The sequence below is a fragment of the Felis catus genome, chromosome C1 (assembly GCF_018350175.1).
Source record: "Felis catus isolate Fca126 chromosome C1, F.catus_Fca126_mat1.0, whole genome shotgun sequence".
Lineage (NCBI taxonomy): Eukaryota > Metazoa > Chordata > Mammalia > Carnivora > Felidae > Felis > Felis catus.
This window is the reverse complement of record NC_058375.1, coordinates 111,190,166-111,209,609: the sequence shown is the minus strand read 5'-3', so window position 1 is coordinate 111,209,609 and position 19,444 is coordinate 111,190,166. Positions and strand designations below refer to the sequence as shown.

General features: G+C 49.2%; 1 protein-coding gene across 1 annotated transcript in view; it reads left to right on the top strand.

Annotated features, from left to right (window-relative positions):
• The window catches only part of MYO7B (myosin VIIB), an 85,484-nt gene that overhangs the window by 39,886 nt on the left and 26,154 nt on the right, over nt 1-19,444 (top strand). The window contains exons 13-21 of the mRNA XM_019837914.3: nt 433-643; nt 1,332-1,467; nt 3,566-3,729; nt 5,397-5,534; nt 7,363-7,515; nt 8,162-8,260; nt 10,031-10,125; nt 17,388-17,472; nt 18,992-19,210. Coding sequence (XP_019693473.3) covers nt 433-643; nt 1,332-1,467; nt 3,566-3,729; nt 5,397-5,534; nt 7,363-7,515; nt 8,162-8,260; nt 10,031-10,125; nt 17,388-17,472; nt 18,992-19,210 — 1,300 coding nt within the window. The remainder of the gene's footprint in view (nt 1-432; nt 644-1,331; nt 1,468-3,565; nt 3,730-5,396; nt 5,535-7,362; nt 7,516-8,161; nt 8,261-10,030; nt 10,126-17,387; nt 17,473-18,991; nt 19,211-19,444) is intronic.

Here is a 19,444-nt window from a genome sequence, read left to right as displayed (position 1 = left end):
GTGTGACTCCTTGGTTTGTGATTCCAGCGGGGGGTGATGATTGGAGACGCCAACCTGAGATGGGAAGCGGGGAGGAAGAGTAGCTGGAGGCCAGAGCGGGAGTAAGGACCCTTGCTGATGCAGGGGAGCCCGGCCCTCAATACTGGGGCCTCGTGCTCCTCGGGGTGGGGCTGCTACGGGTCACGTGGTCCCCCAAGGCTCGGCTCTTGACCAAGGTCTCTAGGTCTGTTTGCCAGGGGCTGGAGCGGGTGATGGTGGCGGAGGCGAGAGAAGGGGGAGGGTAGCGACTGCGTGTAGGTGTGTATGGGGATGAGCACCTGCGGGCTACGCGGAAGGCTGGGTGCAAGCGGCCGGCAGCTCCGCGGGTCCTGCCGGCGACGACAGGGACGGGCTGACCGGGCCCCTCCCGCGGGGGCGGCGCTCCCTCCACAGCTTCGAGCAGCTCTGCATCAATTTTGCCAATGAGCACCTGCAGCAGTTCTTTGTGCGGCACGTGTTCACCATGGAGCAGGAGGAGTACCTCTCGGAGGGCATCGCCTGGGACTACATCCAGTACAGTGACAATCGCCCCACCCTGGACCTGCTGGCCCTCAAGCCCATGAGCATCATCTCCCTCCTGGACGAGGAGAGCCACTTCCCGCAGGTGCATCCCTGACCCACCCACCCTCGGGTGGAGAGCCCCACTCACAGGTCTCACCCTCGAGGTTGGGAAACTCCCCTGGGTCCCCTGGGTTGCGGAAACCTCTGTCAGGCATTAGCAGACCAGCCCCAACCCGGGCAACCTCCTCTCCTGCGAGTTTCGCCTCCTACAGGAAGGCCTCCTGACTCCAGCCTCGCTCCCACTCCCCAGCAGCATGACATCGCAGTCACTGTTTATTCACATCCAAGAACTCACCCTAAGAGGGGCTTCCTAAGCACTCGTGGGCCTAGAGCTGCAGAGGGTACAAGAGATGGAAATGCTTGCCTTCTCGCCCCTCAAGGAGCTCTGCCTGTCCTAGGAAAGTCCCTAGACTTTCAAAGCAGTCTGAGTCCAGAGAAGGGTGAAGCCAGGGCCAGGTACCTAGACAATGGTAGGGAAGGGTGGAGCCAGAGAGCCGGCCGTGGAGGTCAGCAGACCCGGTCTCTGCTCCCAGCTCGGCCCTCATTTATAGAGACTAGTCACCAACCCCTGAGTGGCAGTTTCCCGTCTGTTAGAAGGGTCCTCGGTCATTCCGAGCTGAGCTGCTCTGCCCCTGTGAGGCAGCCCCTGAGCCCTGTGGCTGTGCCAGCTGACCTCCCGTGTATGGCTGGACTCTGGGATGTCAGCCCACAGGGCATGTGCCTTCTTCCAGGGGACAGATACCACCATGCTGCAAAAACTGAACAGTGTCCATGCCAACAACAAGGCTTACCTGCAGCCCAAGAACATCCACGACGCCAGATTTGGCATCGCGCACTTTGCCGGCGAGGTGTACTACCAGACAGAAGGTAGGCGCAGCTCCTGTCCACTTCCCTTCCCTTCCAGATCTGGACCATTCCAGGGGGGCTGTGGGAAGGAGGCTGAGAGGACAAGGTCATTTTGCAGAGCTGGAAATGGGACAAAGGGAATGGAATGGACATGGTTTGTTGGCACCACTCATACTGGATGAGAGCCACCTAATAGGCTCATGTTAACTTAATCACCTCTGTAAAGGCCCCATCTCTACATATGGTCACATTCTGAGGTCCTGGGGTTAGGGCTGCAATGTGTGGATGGGGGCTAGGGGCAGACGATGCAACTCAGCCCATAACACCGCCCCTCCTTAATTTCTGGATTCTCAGTCTTCAGGCTGGAGGTGGCCCTGGTCCTAGCAGGACCTTCCAGAACCCCAGAGCCGGGCTGGTAGAGGGGTTGGGGGCTCCAGGCCCTCAGGTCTGCCTTAGCAACCACAGACATGCTTGGTTCCCAAACCTCTTCTGTCAGGGGCGCCTGGGCGGCTCAGCTGGTTAAGTGTCTGACTTCAGCTCAGGTCATGATCTCACTGTTCATGAGTTCGAGCCCCCATTGGGCTCAGTGCTGACAGCTCAGAGCCTGGAGTCTGCTTTGGATTCTGTGTCTCCCTCTCTCTGCTCCTCCCCCACTCATGCTCTGTCTCTCGAAAATAAATAAACATTAAAAAAACAAATCTAAACCTCTTCTGTCAGAGCGCACACACAGGTTCGCACACACAACACCTAAGGGCACACATTCACCCCCAAGACCTGTGCAATTTAAACTCCTAATGAGGAGGGAAATGTGCCCTCAGGACCTCCTAATCAGCAAGCCACGCCCCATCCTTGGAGCCAGTAAGACACAGCAGTCTGAATTCCTTTCCCTCTTCCATTTTGGGCTCTCAGGAAGAGCAGGGGCTTGGAAGCAGCCAGACTGGCCAGCTGGGGCAGGTGGACGCACAGATCCTCCCGGCGCTACATCGGGGCTCTGGGGCGAGGGCAGGAGAGGCCCCTGCAGACTGCAAGCTCCCTGGATGTTACCAGGCTGCCAGATTTTCAGGACTTATCGGTGGGGGCAGGAGCCTTCTTCACAATCTCCTTCTCCTGCTTTCCTTTTCTAGCTCCTTTATATGAATAAGCAGCTGCCTGAATCAGACTTGCCCAAGGTCACCCAGAACTTTAGTGGGCCAGAGCCCCAAGGGGAGCCCTCAGACATTTCACTGCAGGGAAATCTAGACTGTACCCTGAAGGGACATACGGTCCCCGGTGGCTGCTGGTCAGCTCCAGAGTACACCTGGCGGTTACAGTGACGGCGAGGGCAGGGTTGTTGAGGGAACGGGATGCGGGGGGGGGGGGGGGGGGGGGGGAGGGGGGGTGGCGAAGGAAAGGGAAAGTCCTCGACCCACCCTTGAACCGAGCAGTAGAGCCCATGAGAAAGGTCACACAGAGGCCAGGGGAGCCCTGAGGAGGGCCCTGGGGAGCCTCCTGGAATAGACCACGCTTGAGCCGGTCTTGAAGAATGAGCCAGAGCTGGCGTATGTGCCTGAGGAAGGAAGAGTGTCCAGGAGTGGCCGGCGGGGGCTGGAGGTATGGGAGGGCTGGGGCCTCTGAGGGTAACTCTGTGCCAGTGGGGTACAGGGCCACAGGGGCCCCGGGGGACGAGGAAGGAGGAGACGAGGAAGGCATGCTGTGGTGACAGGACAGCAGAGGAAGTGTTTGGGCAGGGTGAGGCAGCACTGGGCAGGACAGTCTGGGCCACAAGCCAGGAAGGGTGGGACAGAGGGCAGAGTGGTGGGCTGTGATCAGAGGGATGGTTCAGGCAGAAGGACTGGCAGTGGATTCGATAGGGGTTGTGGAAGGGATGGCGGGTGTGGGGGTCGGAGGGTTTAGAGGTGGGTGTGACACACTGGGCAGAGATGAGTGCAGGCCCGGGTACAGGGGGGCCCTGCTGGCCGGACAGGGAGGTCAAGGGAGGGGTGAAGAGGGCGGCTTTGGCAGGGACTCCTTCAGGCCTCCTGGTGTGACAAGAGTCCCCACCCTGCTGCCCTCCCCTTCCCCTGTGGGTCTGTGGTGATGGCTGAACTGGGCTGGCGAGTGGGCTCTGCTTCCCCCACAGGCTTCCTGGAAAAGAATCGAGACGTGCTGAGCACAGATATCCTCACCCTGGTCTATTCCTCCGAGAACAAGTTCCTGAAGGAGATATTCAAGCTGGAGTCGGCTGGGACCAAGATGGGCCACGGGACCATCATCCGGGCAAAGGCAGGGAGCCAGCTCTTCAAGGTGGTCTCCCGTGGGTGGCCCTGCCAGTGCCTCCTGGGTCTCTCAGCCCTTAGGGCCTCAGGGGTCAGACAGGCACACACAGGGAAGACCTATCACCTGGGTCTCAGTTGCTCAGTCAGGGCCCAGAAGTGAGCGAAAATCAGGAGTGAGGGGTTGCTGTGTGGGCAGTGGTAAGGGGACAGGTTCACATTGACAGGCCTGCTTCTGAGAGTGTGGTGGTCTGGTGGAGGCACATCTGCTGGTGTTAATATTATGTTTCTAGATTGGTCTCTATGTACGTGTTGGGTATGTGCATGGTGTATGTATTGTGTAGTGTGTGTGCATGCCGTATGCGTTTTGTGTGGTGTCTCTGGGGCGTATGTGTGGTGTGTGTGGTGTGTGTGGTTATTTGGTATATGTGCGTGTGGTGTGGGGTGTGTGGAGTGCGTTTTGTGTGATGTATGTGGGGTGTGGTGTGTGTATGCTATGTATGTGGTGTGTGTGTGTGTGGTGTGGGGTGTGTGGTGTGGCAGGGGCAGCACTACAGGCCACCGGCCAGGGAAGTGGGCAGCAGGGAGCCCTCAGTGCTCCCCAGGGAAGCCTAGGATGTCCTGGCAGGGTGAGGGTCTGCCTACCCACTCCCTGCCATGCCTCCACTCCTCAAGAGTGACTGTTCCAGAAAAGGCCCATGAATTGTCTAGTGAGGAACTCCCCCACCAAGGGGCAGGGAGATGGGCCCAGGAGTGGCTCAGGAACTTGGGGTGTAGGCAGAGGAACCTGCCCCCTGTGCCTTGCATTCTGCTCTGGCCACACTGAGGTGCCCTTGACCTCTCATCATATCATGCCCCACCCTACCCTCTGTAGGCGGCCTCTCCTGAGACCTCAGGGCCCAGGGAGGCACCAAGAAGCCCTGAGGCGGTGCAGGACTTGCCCACGTCCGGAACCAGCTGGGACCAGCCCATACCCTCTGCATCACTGAGTTAGGCTACACTCTCCACAGCAAGGCCAGAGTATAGGCTTGTCCCGGCCACCGTGGGGCGCCTGGAGCATGTCAGGAGGACATGGGGGGGAATGCACATTATTTCACCAACCTGGACAACAGGAAAATGCTGCCCATTGTTCCTGTAAGGTGCCAGTGGTGGCTTTCTTGTCTCAAAAGTGTTGCCACGTGTCTCCAATTGCTGCCATTTGGCAGTACCCACCTTCGTTCAGTTGCATTTGACTCGGAGAGGGTTTGATCAGGGAGCATTGCCCAAGATCGGGCATTGCACAAAACATACACTAGGGCTTGTTTTCTTCTGCATCCATAGTTTCAATACATTTGTTTTAAAACTATATACGTTTACTACAATGCTTACAATGTGCAGTATAAAACATGTTTTAAAAACAAAACCGACACAAGAACTGAAAATGTGGAAGGGTGAGGTAAAAAGGGAGTGTTGTAAGGTCTCACATGCTTTCTCACGCTGGTGCATGATCCTGTACACCCCATGTGGGAGACCCCACCTCTAGGCAGGACGCCTGGCCGTGTCTTGCTCACCAGAACCTATGGTGGGCCAGTAAGGGAGGGGCTGAGTGAACACGGCCCTGCCCATCTGTGGGATGTTGGCAGGAGCCCTCCTCTGGGTCAGCTGTGCCCCAGGCCGAGCCCCCCAGCGCCCCGCTTGTACCTGTGCTTCTGCTTGCAGTCTGCAGACTCTGGCAAGCAGCCCTCCACCCTGGCAGGCCAGTTCAAGAAGTCCCTAGACCAGCTGATGAAAATCCTGACCAGCTGCCAGCCCTACTTCATCCGCTGCATCAAACCCAACGAGTACAAGAAGCCACTGGTAATGAGGGGGGACTGGGGGGCACACACGAGGAGGGAGGGAGCACCTACTGGATGAGTCTAATGGCATCTAGGGTTATGTCACTCCTTTACCAGGGCCTGGCTAGCATTAGAGCTGTCTGTCCCCATTTTACAGATGGGGACACTGAGGCAAGGTGACCAGTCTAGGCCATTCTAAGGTCAGTGACTGGCAGGGCTTTGGATAACCAGACCTCTGCTGTCTCTGGCCTGCCATTCACCAGCTGTTTGCACTTGGCCGGTGCTCTGCTTCTCTGAGCCCGTTTTCTCTCCTGTAAAGTCAGAATCCTGCCAACCTATGGGGGCAGCAAGGCCTATACATGATGTTTTTGGCACATCTGCGTGTGTAAACCTGGCTCAGTAAGGCAGCAACCCATACTAGGATGTTAGAGGCTGGCTAGCTGTCACCGAGACCTGAGGCCAAGCAGCTCTTTGGAGGGTGGCTTTATCTGCATATGTGCTGGGTAGGAGCCTGCCACCCAGAAGTCCTGGATCTGTGGGCTTGGGAATCACACCCAGAGGCTCAAATACAGGACTCCCCAAAACTGGGAAATAACATCTAAAACAAGATGAAATGACTCAAAAAAATCTTATAAGGGGAAAAAATTAATATTACATTAAATGCAGCATATTTTTGGAATAGAACAGAATTATATGAAATTGGGACTGGCCCAGGAAATCCAGAAGGTAGGCACAACACCTGTATGTTGGGTAATAACTGTGCTCTCAGAGGCCCTCTGCCCTCATCCCCCACCCCACTTCCAGCGCTGAGGGACAGGTGGGCGGGGCCTGGGGCTGATGCTTCTGTCTCTCCAGCAGCCCCAGCTGGGACATGGCTCAGAGACAGTTGCTGCTATGTAGGTGTAGGGGGAGGCCAGGCTGAGGGGCCAGGCAGGCTCAAGGTGAACCTTGCTCAGTGTGGCCCTGAACCTCAGGCACCTCATCTTTAAATTGGAGCTAAGTACCCCACTATGTAGGGCTGTTATAAAGATTAAATGAGAAACATGGAGCCCACTGGAAATGCTCAATAAATGGGAGCCAATTAGTTGCCCAAGACTAACTGCCATGTGGCCCTGGACCCCACGAGCAGTTGGCTCTGTGGTCCTCAGCCTTTCCAGGTGGGTAACAGCCTGCTGGTGGGCTTGCCAGATTCGAGGGTGTGCCCTTAGTCCCCAGACACTCCTGGCTGGGAGGTTGAGGGGGGCTCTCTTGCGGCTAAGCCATGCAGAGTCTGGAGCCATGGCTGAAGACCCCATTCCCCTGCTCAAAGCATCGTGTCCAAATTCCTCTCTATCAGCCATGCCCATCTCCGGGGGAGAGAAACTAAGCTGGCTACAATGCTTTCTGACTCTAGGTAGGAAATGTGTTTCTTCATTCCATTAGAGTGTGGGAGGTGGGACAGCGCCCACCCCAGCACAGGCAAGGCCGCAAGGAAACTTCTTTGAGAGCATTGTTGTGGGGCATTTAAAAACATTTTAAACATGACGTATGCAAATAACTTTTATATTCATAGTACTTTGCATTTGCTGAGAATGAGGGAAGTATTAGTGTTCTTGTGGAAGTCACAGTTTGTATATTACCGACTTCCATCTGCTTGGAAATACTCTCGGGACCGAATTTTCAGTGACTTGGGTCCAAATTCCTCTCTGGAAAATAGGAGTCCAGGTTAAAGCATACACTGCGATTCAGGCAAGCATCGTGGGGTTCTCTCGTATCTGGGGACAGCCGGGTGGTTGGGAGGGCCGCCCTGGCAGGTGCACCGAGCACGTGCAGCTGTTCAGAAAGCGGGCCTGTGACCTGTGCGCCCACAGCTGTTCGACCGGGAGCTGTGCATCCGGCAGCTGCGCTACTCGGGCATGATGCAGACGGTGTACATCCGCAAGTCGGGCTTCCCCATCCGGTACACGTTTGACGCGTTCTCCCAGAGGTTTCGTGTGTTGCTGCCCAGCGCCGTGAGATTCCAGGTGCTCACCCCGCCACCGCCCCCCCCCCCCCCCCCCCCCGCCCCCCGCCTGCTCATGCTGGCCCTGACAGGCGTAAGTGACCTCAGGGGCGCCCCAACCCCCAGGTTCAAGGGGGTCCTCTAGCTGCCCTCCCGATGCTGAGGGCCCCTTCCTGGACCCCCTTCCTTTTCATCTCCTCCAGCCCCATCTCTCACTCCCTGGGTGCCCTGGGAGAGAGGGAGGGGTTGGCTCCCACCGTGTCACACTCCCTGGATGAGGTTAGTGGCTGAAATGTTGGTACTAGGAGCTGTCTGCCATTTAAAGCAAACACTGGCGAGCTCATGCCCTGGTGGGGTTGCTGTTTGGAGCAAGATGTCCTTCCCATCCTTTCTCAAACACTCAGCTGCCTACACTTGGAGCTGTCCAAGTGCTCAACAGCCACGCTGAGGCCCCAGGCGTGGTGGCCTCGAGGCTCTTGGGTCTGGGCTCTCCCCTGGCCCCACTCTTGTTCAGAAGTGCCTTGAGCCTGTGTCCTGGCCAAGCAACACTGACACCCAGGGGAGAAGGAAGACTCGAGTCCCAGAAAGCCTTTGTGGAGGGAGCCTCAGCCTCCCACCTGGGGGCCTGCTCCAACGCCACCAAGCCACTCCTGTTTTCTCCTCGGCAGCTTCGAGACAAGGCTCGCCAGATGACCCTGCGCATTGCTGAAACGTGGCTGGGGACAGACAAAGAATGGAAAGTGGGAAAGACCAAAATTTTCCTGAAGGTGAGCCCCTGAACATGCTGGTCTTCAGCCTCCTGGAGCGTGAGGGGCTGGTCTCATGCCCACCAGGTGGCATCCGCTCACCCACCCTGAGCCAGTGCCGCGGGAGCTTGCTCTGGGCATGGCCCCACCCTGAGGCACCCCTGTTGTAGAAAGCCATGCTGTAGAAGAGAGGCAAGGGACCATGAGGAGAGCTCAGCCCCGCCTGCAGAAGTCCAGGAGGCTTCTCAGAGCAGGGCATCAAAGGCAAGACCTCAGGAGAAGGGGGAGCTGCCCCAGGCCACCAGGCAGACGCAAGCAGGAGCTCAGGATAGGCTCCCACAGTCCCTTAGATAGGCCTCCTCCTCCATGTGGGGAGCCACAGTCTAAAGAGTCAGACCTGGGGAAGCTCCACCTCTTTAGAGCCCTGGAGAGCCAGCACTTCCGTGGAAGGAGCCAGTGTGCTGGCCCCCCTCCCCCTAGAAGAGCTTGTCCTTGAGCAGGCCTGTACAAGCAGCACCTCCCATCTCCATCCCCTACAACTTCCAGCGAGGCCCGAGGTCACACGGAGGCAGCTTGTGGCTGACACCCACAGCCTTTGGGCCCTCCAGGACTGCACGTTGGGTCAAGAGCCACAGAGGAGAGATCCTTGTAAGCTGTGGGTGGGTGAGCAAAGAGAGAAAGAGGAGGGAGGAGAGAAGATCAGTGCCTGGACACATGCTCTGCCAGCCCACCCAAGCGCCACCCCATCCCCCCGCCCCTTCCAAAGCCCTCCACTCCCTCCACTTTCCCCATAGAGCCTGCCCACCTGTCTTCATCTGTCCCCAGAGGGACCTCCTGACCCTGATCCTCTGGTTAGTCTGTCTGTTCCTCTGTCCATGCATTAGCCAGGCTTGTGCTGGGGCTCTGGGACTTAGACAACCGGGAAGACACAGAGGGGCTTCAGATTCCACTGGGGAGATGAGGCCGGGGAGGATAGACATTGGGCAAGTCCCAGGGTGCTGTCCCAGAAGCTGGGACAGACGGCGAGGGCCACAGGGGTGCGGTCAGTGTAGGCAGGTGGTGGAGGAGGGGAGGAGGAGAGTGCCCACCCCTCCCTGGCTACTCCTTGAGGCCACCGTCAGGGGTCTAGTGTATTTCTGTGTTGCCAGTGCCCACCCAGGCACATAAAGAGGTTCCATGCTTGCTGATGCAAGACTGATGGAGGCAGGAGAGGCCACCAAGCCCCTGCCTCTCCTTACCACTCACCAAAAGGCCAAGCTTCTTTCTGTTCCACAAAGATGGTCTTTGCCCTGCAGGGACTAGGATGGCAAGCCCAAGGAAACAGGGATCCAGTTGAAGCACAAAAGCAGGCCAGGGACGGTCGCAGCTCAGGGGTGAATAAGGCTAATCGACCCACTTCGAGTCCTACTCGAAGGCTGAGGAAACATGTTTATATTGAAACAAGTATGAGCCTGTAATACAAGTTGCATGACATTTCACATGAATTTGGGGAAATAAAACACAACTTTGGGGAAACTTTTTGACCCCTTCTTGGGTTCTCCAGAGCAGAAATCAAATTTGCCAGATTGAATTCACAAGAGAAAAGAGCTAAGATGGGAAGTTCTTGGATGGGGGACTGGAGGGCTGATGTGAGCTACATCAGGATCAATTTGAGTGCCCCTTCTCCTTGCTTGCCCTCCAGGGAGCACATATGGGAAAAGTCTGGGAGACCCTTTGGGAGAGAGCCCTGGCCCCAGGTGGTGTGTGGAGATGAGTGGGAGCAGCTACATGCTGGGGTCTCTTGTGTCGCAGGATAAACAGGACACTCTGCTGGAGTTACAGAGGAGTGAGATGCTGAACAAGGCAGCCGTCAGCATCCAGAAAGTCCTGCGAGGCTACAAATACAGGTGCTGGCCCTGCCCAAGCCCTCCCCAGCCCACACACCCACATCTTTTCATGGGCTTATCTGCCACGAGTATGTATATCCTCTTTTGTGAACTGTCTGTGTGTGCTATTTGCCCGGTTTCTAATTTAATTCTCTGTTGAATTTTGGGAATTATTTATATATACTAGATACTAGTCCTTTGCTGGATGCATGGTTTGCAAAGATCTTCTCCCAGTCCAGCATTTTTCATGAAGTCCTCTTAAGAGGGTCTTTGCAGAGCAAAATTTTTAGTTGTTTTTTTTCTAATTTTTTTAATGTTTATTTTATTTTTGAGAGAGAGACAGAGTGTGAACAGGGGAGGGGCAGAAAGAGAGGGAGACACAGAATCTGAAGCAGTCTCCAGGCTCTGAACTGTCAGCACAGAGCTGGACATGGGGCTCAAACTCACGAACCCTTAGATCATGACTGGAGCCGAAGTCAGATGCTTAAACGACTGAGCCACCCAGGCATCCCCAAAATTTTTAGTTTTGATGGAGTCCAGTTTATCAAATTTTCCTTCATGGAGCTTGCTTTTGGTGTCACCTCTAAGATCACTGCCGAAGGTTTTCTCTTATCTTTTTTTTTTTTTCTAGAAGATTCTATAGTTTTACAGTTTACATTTAGGTCCATTTTCATTTTGAGCGGACCTTCTGTAGGGTGTGAGACTTAGGCTAAGTTTCTTTTAAAAAATTTTTCCCCAGTGGGTGTTGCTCCTGCATCATTCACTGAAAAGTCCATCCTTGTTTCAATGACTTCATTTTGCACCTGTGTCAAAAATCAGTTGGGCGTATTTGTAGGTCTGTTTCTGCATTCTCTATTCTGCTGCATTAACCTGTGTGTCTGTTCCTCTGCCAATGCCACACTGTCTTGTTGACTGTAGTTCTATAATAAGTCTTGAAGCTGTATAGACTAATTCTTCCTACCTTCTTCTTTTTTTAAATTGTTTTAGCTGTTCTGGGTCTTTTGCCTTTCCATATACATTTTAGAAACATCTTGTCCATATCTACAAAAAATCTTGCAGGGATTTTCATAGTAGTTATGTTGAATATCAATTTAAGGAGAATTGATGTCTCTATTAGGTTGTTTTCTAATCCATGAATTCCATTTACTTAGATCTTTTTTGATGTCTTTCACCAGTGTCTTGTAGTTTTCAGCATACATGTTCTGTACATGTTTTGTTAGGTTTATACCTAGATTGGGTTTTTTGTGGTTTTTTTGAGAGATTATAAATGGTGCTGTATTTTTAATTTTGGCATTGATGTATTCATTGGTGGTATGTTAAAATATTATTGATTTGTGTGTTGACTTTGTTTCCTGTAACCTTGCTGAAGTCACTTACTTTTTATGGATTTCTCAAAGTTTTCTATGTAGACCATCATGTTATGTGCAAATAGGAACAGTCTTATTTCCTCCTTTCCAACCTATATATCTTTTATTTACTTTTCTTGCTTAATGTACTGGCCAGAACTTCCAATATTATAAGAGTGGTGAAAGCAGATATCTTTACTTTGTTTCACAGCTTAGGGGAAAGCACTCAGTCTTTAACCATTAAGTGTAATGTTAGCTGTAGGTTTCTTGTGGGTGATCCCTATCAAGTTGAGGAAGTTTCCTGTATTCCTAGTTTTCTGGGAGTGTTTCTCGGAAATGGGTATTGAATTTTGTCATCTGTTGATTCTACATCAGTTGGTATGATCATGGGATTTTTTCTTGTTTAGCCTTTTATTTTTATTTTTATTTTATTTTACCTTAGTGAGAGAGTAGCATGTACAAGCAGGGAAGAGGGGCAGAGGGAGAGAGAGAGAGAGAGAATCTTTTTTTTTAATAAAATTTTTTTAAAGTTTATTTATTTGAGAGAGAGAGAGAGAGACAGTGTGAGCAGGGGAGGGGCAGAGAGAGGGGGAGAGAGAGCGAGAACCCTAAGCAGGCTCTGCACTGTCAGCACAGATCCTGATGCCTGATGTGGGGCTCGAACCCATGAAATCGTGAGATCATGACCTGACTGAGAGTCAGACACTTAACCAACTGAGCCACCCAGGTGCCCTGAGAGAGAGAATCTTAAGCAGGCTCCATGTTGAGCATGGAGCCTGACCTGGGGCTCGATCCCACAACTGTGGGATCATGACCTGAGCTGAAATAGAGAGTCAGATGCTCAACAGACTAAGCCACTCAGGCACCCCCTTGGTTGGCCTTTTAATATGGTGGATAACATTGGTTTTTTAATACCGAACCAGCCCTAGAATAAACCCCACTTGGTCATAGTGTGTAGTTCTTTTTGTATATTGCTGTATACTATTTGCTAATATTTTGTTATGAATTTTTACTTCTATATTTATGAGATCTTTAGGTTTATTCTTTTGTAATATTTTTGTCTGGTTTTGGTATCAGAATAACATTAGCTCCATAAAAAGAATTAGGAAGTGTTTTCCCCTCTTCTATTTTCTGGAAGAGATTGCACAGAATTGTTGTGAATTCTTTAAATGTTTGCTAGAATTCTCCAGTGAAACCATCTGGTCCTGGAGACTTCTTTGTGGGGAGTTTTTAAATGATAAATTCCTTAGTAGTTGAGGGCAATCCAAATTATCTATTTCAGATTGAGTGACTTGTGGCAATTTGTGCTTTTTGAGAAACTGGTGCATTTCATCTAAGTTGTCAGAAAAATTTTGTATGTGCAGAGTTATTCATAGTATTCCATTATTATAATTTCGATGTCTGCAGAGTCTGTGATGATACTCTGTTTCATCCCTGATATTGACAACTTGTGTCTTTCTCTTTTCTTGGTCTGTTTTGCTAGAGAGGTCTGTCAATTTTCTTGACCTTTTCAAAGAACCAGCTTTTAGTTTCATTGATTTTCTCTAATGCTTTTCTTTCTTTCTTTTTTCAATTTCCGTGATTTCTGCTCTTTTTATTATTTCTTTTCTTCTTCCAGCCTAGAGTGTACTTTATTCTTCTTTTTGTAGATTTTTAAGGTGGGAGCTCAGATATTTGATTCAAAGCTTTTTCTCTATTCTGATGTAAAGTGCTATAAATCTCCTCAGCCCTTCTTTAGCTATGTCTCATACATTTTGATATGCTATTTTTTCATTTTTATTCAATTGATTTTTTAAAAAATTTCCTTTGAGACTTTCTCTTTGGCTCATGGGTTATTTGGAAGTATGTTGTTTAGTTTCCAAGTGTTTGGAGCCTTTCTTGTTATCATTCTGTTATTGATTTCTAGTTTGATTCCATTGTGGTTAGAGACACAATCTGTATGGGTTAAATTTTTTTAGTGTGCTGATATTTCCTTTATGGCCCAAGATATGGACTGTCTTGTTATATGTTCTAAGGGTGCTTGAAAAGGGCATGTATTCTGCTGTTGTTTAGTGGAATGTTCTAAACATGTCAATTATATCTTGTTGGTTGATAATGATATTGAATTTTATATTCTTGCTGATTTATTGCCTAGTTGTTCTACCCATTATTGAGAAAGGAGTGTTGAAGTTTCCAACCATAATTATGGATTTTCCCATTTTTCATTTCAATTCTATCATTTTTTGCTTCATATATTTTTTAGCTGTGTTGTTTGGTGCATACACATTTAGGATTGCTATGTCTTCTTGGTGGATTTATCCTTTTATCATCATGCAATGTCCCCCTCTGTCTCTGGCTATTTTCTTTGTTCTGAGGTCTACTTTTCTGATAATAATACAGCCACTCTTGTTTTGTTTTGGTTATTATTTGCATGATATATATTTTTCATCCTTTTACTTTCAACCCGTGTTTTAAGTGAGTTTCTCATAGACAGTCATGCTTTTAAATCTATTAAGCCAATCTCTGTCTTTTAATTGGTGTAGTTATACTTTTTACACTTAATGTAATTATTTATGTCAGAAATTAAGTCTGTCATTTTATTTTTTGTTTTCTGTTCTCTGTTTTTCATTCCTCTGTTTTCTTTGTCCTGCCATACTGTGGATTGCCTAAATGTTTTTTAAAATTCCATTTTCATTTATTTATAGTGTTTTCAAATGTATTTCTTTTTAAAGATTTTTTTAGTGGTTGCTCCAATATTACATTATATATACACAAATTATGACAGTCTATTAGTGTCATCATTTTACCACTTTGAGAAGTATAGAAACTTTATCTGTCTTTATGTCCTTTTACCTTCTCCCATTTGTAATATAATTTTCCTTAAGTGTTTCCTCTACATACATTTAGAACCACATCAGACAGTGTTACAAATTTTGCTTCAATCATCAAACAAAATTTTGAAAACTCAAGAGGAGAGGAAAGTTCATTGAATTGCTTACTTACACTATTACTTACTATTTATTTTTTCCTTCTTGGTATTCTACGGTTTCTTCTTTTATCATTTCCTTTCTCTTTAAAGAATTTCTTCTATTTGTTCTTTTAGGAGGTCTAGTGACAATTCTCTTAGTCTTCATCTGGGAATGTCTTGATTTCCCCTTCAGTTCTGAAAGATATTTTCACTAGCATAAAATTCTGGGTTGATGGCTCTTCTCTCTCAATCCTTGGAGAATATTGTGCCACTTCCTCCTGGGCTCCACGGTTTCTGATGAGAAATCCAAATCATTTTCTCCCTATAAGTAATGTGTTGTTTCTCTCTTGTTACTTTCAAGATTTTTTTGCCTTTAGTTTTCAGAAGTTTAACCATGATGTGTCTTGATGTGAATTTATTTGAATTTATCCTGTTTGAGGTTTGCTGAGCTTGTTTATATCTTTTGTTATGATTATGAACTTTTCAGTTGTTATTTCTCGTAATGCTTTTGCAGCACTATCTCTTTCTCCTTTCTTTCTAGGACTCCAATGACCAAAAAAAAAAAAAAAAAAAAAAGATACAGTCCCAATGGTGCCTAAGGCTCTGGTCATTTTATTTCAGTCTCTTTTCTCTCTGTTTTTCATGTTGGGTGATTTTTACTGTTCTATCTTCAAGCTCACTAACTCTTTCCTCCTTTCTCTGTTGCCAAACTGAGGTTTTTTTGTTTTTGTTTTTGTTTTTTAATTTCGTTATTGTATTTTTCAGTTCCAAAAGTTCCATTTTGTTCTGCTTTATGTCTTTTACTTCTTTACTAAGACTTTGTATTTTCTCATTTGTTTCAGGTGTGTTTATAATTGCTCATTGAAGCATTTTTATAATGGCTAACTTTTCTGTCCATGTTGGCATATGTTGCTTGTCTTTTCTTATTCAAGTTGCTATTTTCCTTGCTCTTTGTATGATAAGTGATTTTGGACTGAAACATGGACATTTTGGGTATTATATTATAAGAACTCTGGGTCTTGCTTAAACATTCTGTTTTAGCTGGGTTCCTCTGACACTACTCTAGCAGGGAAAAGTAGGGGTGACATCTGTTTACTGTCAGATGAGGGGAGAGTCTAAGTTCTCCACATTGCCTCCATTGACTCTCAAGGCAAGTAGAGGTTCTTTTTACTGCTGGCTGGGAGTGGGAGTTCCAGCTTCCCAGTAGGCCTCCACTGATACCACAGGAGAGTGACATTCTTCCCAAATGGGGATGGTGAAAGGCCTGCCTGTGCACTAGGTCTCCTCTGATACCACTCCAGCATGGAGGGGAGGAGTACCCCATTACTGCCAAGTGGTGGTGGAAGTCCAGAATTCCCCAGGGGTCTCCACCAACACTTTAGCTCCTAGTCTGGGAAATATGAGGTAAAAAGAAAACCTAGAAAAATTACCACTGTGTCACTCCTTGGATCTGAGATCTCTAGCTAATCTGCCTTCTCCTCTCCACATTTCAGTCTTCTCATCTTTGTTTTACATTTTAGTTGTAGTTAGCAGGAGATATAGAAAAAAGTATGTCTGCCCCATACATCTTCTCAGAAGTGATCATCATCGATAACTGATGGTGTTCTTGTTCTTCTACACAATGCAATTAGAAAAGAATATTAAAGAAAAGATAGAAATCAGGGTTTCTCAGCTTCAACTCTGTTGACATTTTGGATTAGATAACTCTTTGTTGTGAGGGGCTGTTCTGGGCATTGTGGGATGTTTAGCAGTATCCCTGACCTCTACTCACAAGACGTCAATAGCACCCTCCTTCCCCATCTCCCAGTCATAACAACTCAAAATGTCTCTAAACATTGCCAAATATGCCTTGGGGGCAGAATCATCCCCATTTGATAACCAGTAGTATAAATACCAGAAAGGAGACAAATTATCTTTATTTTTGATAATTCAATTATTTACTTTGGCCTATATTAGAATCATCTGGGGAGATATTTATACTCTGTGTGTGTATGTATACGAAAAAAATATTAGGTAGATGGATAGATAAATAGATATACAGATATATATATTTCCCAGAGCCTTCAGCAAAGATTCTGATTTAATTGGACTGGGTAGGGCCTGAGCATCAATAAATATTGAAGTTTTCCAGATGATTTTTAATATGGTTGAGGTCTACTGTCTTAAACCTAAGAAAATATCCTGAAAAACTAATAGAAGTGAAAAGGAAACTCAGATAAGTGTGAGATAAAAGATACATCTATATGCACCAAGCTTGCCTCCCCACAGGCCAAATTTCAGGTTACCCTCCCAGTGTTCAGCCCACTTTCCTCCCTGCATCAGAGAGCAGTTCGATGGAGCTGCCAGGCTACCAGGGCCTAGGGGGCTGCCCTCCTGCCTTGACCTGCCTCCAGGGAGGAGTCCCAGTCTTGGGATTTCTGACCTGGTTCCTGGCAGACACCTGGGCTACTGGCCAGAGGAACAGGAAGAGTCTGACAAGGAATAAAAAATGAGACAGGACGCCTGGATGGATCAGTCGGTTAAGCGTCTGACTCTGGCTCAGGTCACGATCTCACAGTTCATGGGTTCGAGCCCTGCGTTGGGCTCTGTGCTGACAGCTTGGAGGCTAGAGCCTGCTTCAGATTCTGTGTTTCCCTCTCTCTCTGCCCCTCCCCTGCTTGTGCTCTGTCTCTCTCTCAAAAATAAAATAACCATTAAAAACATTTTTTTAAGTTGGAAATGAGTTTTATCCCTAATACAAGGAGTAAGGGAAAATGTCCTGATTGTTCTAAAAACTGCACTGTCCTAATTCACAAAGTCGCATCGTTGGCAGATCTCAGTTCCTAAGACGTGTGTCTTTGGCTTATAAAGGCTTCTGAAAAAGAAGTAATATTTATATTCATTCTCCCCAACCTTTCATTATCCCTCTTCCCTTCAAATCATTTTCCCCCGAAAGGGTGTGAAATGTGTGAAGTTGTTACATACATTTGGACTTGCATTCGCCCTTCTAGGAAGGAGTTCCTGAAGCAGAGGCAGGCAGCTGTGACCCTCCAGGCCGGGTGGAGAGGCTACTACAACAGGCGGAACTTCAAGCAGGTGAGAGAATTCACTTGGGAGGCTGCTCCAGCTGAAAGTTCATTCTTGTGAAGGTGAGAACTCAGGCAGGAGGGATCAGATCACTAACATGTTACAACAGACCTCAAATGATCAGCTCTCAGCACCCCACACAGTGTCTGTTTAGCATCATTCAGGTCACAGGCTTTCAGGTTTATGGGCTGCACAGTGTCCTTTTGCAGAGTTTGGAGCGTCTCCCGAGCTAGAACAAGGTGGCCTGCTCTGAAATCATATGATGGTCTTTTCTCAATTTACAGGCAACAAATAAGTGGATGGATTATTCTCTGTTTCAAGGCCTTCAGATGTTTTTCATAACCACAGGCACTGCTAATAAGTGTTCAAGAAATGAGCTAGAGCAACCATAACCATGCCCTACTGGGCCTCACTTGACCACTTGCCTTTGTCCTGGGACATGACTATGGTTGAGACACACAGTGGTCACATCAGCAAACCAGGCTCAGGAAACCAGGACTGGATGGGCCGTGAGAGGCTACAGTTCTGTGGAGGAGAGCAAAGGCCCCTGATTACTGGGCTGTGGAATGATGCTTTGGGGGCAGAGAAATTCCAAAAGGAGCCTTTGGGTGTCTGGGCAGAAGAGGCTGAAAGGCAGGGAGCGGGGAAGTGACACCAAGATGCACATCCCAGCATTTTGAAATTTGACCCTGGGCCTGCCTGGGTTCTGTGCTCACAGGACATAATGGCAGCTGACATGGATGGAAAGTCTACTTAGAGCCATTGCTCTGCCTGCATCATTGGATTTGTTATTAAATCCACCCCATATGTCAAGAAACTGAGGCATAGAGAAGTTAAGTAATTTTCCCAGGAGCACAGTGAGTAAGCAGTAGAGCTGGGGTTTGGGTGCCGGTCTGCGTGACATCCAAGCGTGTAAGACAAAGCGTGACCCCACACACCTGGCACTCACTGTGTTGGTCTCTGAGAAGCCAACAAGACTCGCCCAGGGACTCAGGGACTGCCATCACCAGAGCATGTTTGCAGCATAGAAATGGGTATTCACCAATTTATTTCCTCTTTATGTAAAAGATCCCAGAGATTGGCTTGGTGATGTCAGCCATCGGCCTCCACCTGGGGGCGCTAGCTCTTGACAATTTGGCTGACCTGGCTTTAGGTGTGATGAGCAAGGCCTCTGGGACCCCATCACCCACATGACATCCAAACCAGTGCTCTACCCCTGGCCACCAGGAGAGCACTATACTGCTCACGCCGTTCCACAAATGCTTATTTAGCATGTATTTACATGGCAAGGACTGTTCTAAATGCTTTGCAAGTAATCACTTATTTAACACGCTTCTACTCATAGATGTGTAAAATTTTAGCACTAGTCCTTTGCCCAAAAGCAGAGAACTGTAAAGGTAATTTGCGAGGTCTCCTGGGGCATATGACTTGCCTCTCTTTCTCTGTGTCCCTTTGAGGAGGCGTTCTCTGCACTCTGCCCTGCTGGGCCAGGCCTCACTTTGGATGTACATCCCTCTTGCTTCCGCAGATCCTCCTGGGTTTTGAGCGCCTGCAGGCCATTGCCCGGGGCCTCCTACTGGCCAAGCAGTACCAGATGATGCGGCAGAGGACGGTCCAGCTGCAGGCGCTCTGCAGGGGCTACCTCGTGCGCCAGCAAGTCCAAGCCAAGAAGAGGGCGGTGGTGGTCATCCAGGCACACGCCAGGGGCATGGCCGCCCGGCGGAACTTCCGGCAGCAGAAAGCCAATGTAGGTGGCCGCTGTCCTCTTGGGCCGGTGGGGGATGCGTGGGACCCACGGCAGGGAGGGCAGTCAGGAGGGGTGAGCGGCAACATGAGCTTTCACCAGGCACTCCTATCCCCTCCATGTCCAAAGTTATTACTGCAGCATGTGGGACACCTAGGTCCCCCCAGGAACACACAGTGGGTGGCATGGGAGAGGCATCGTGTCAACAGGATAGTCTTATGCCTGGAACCTGGAAAT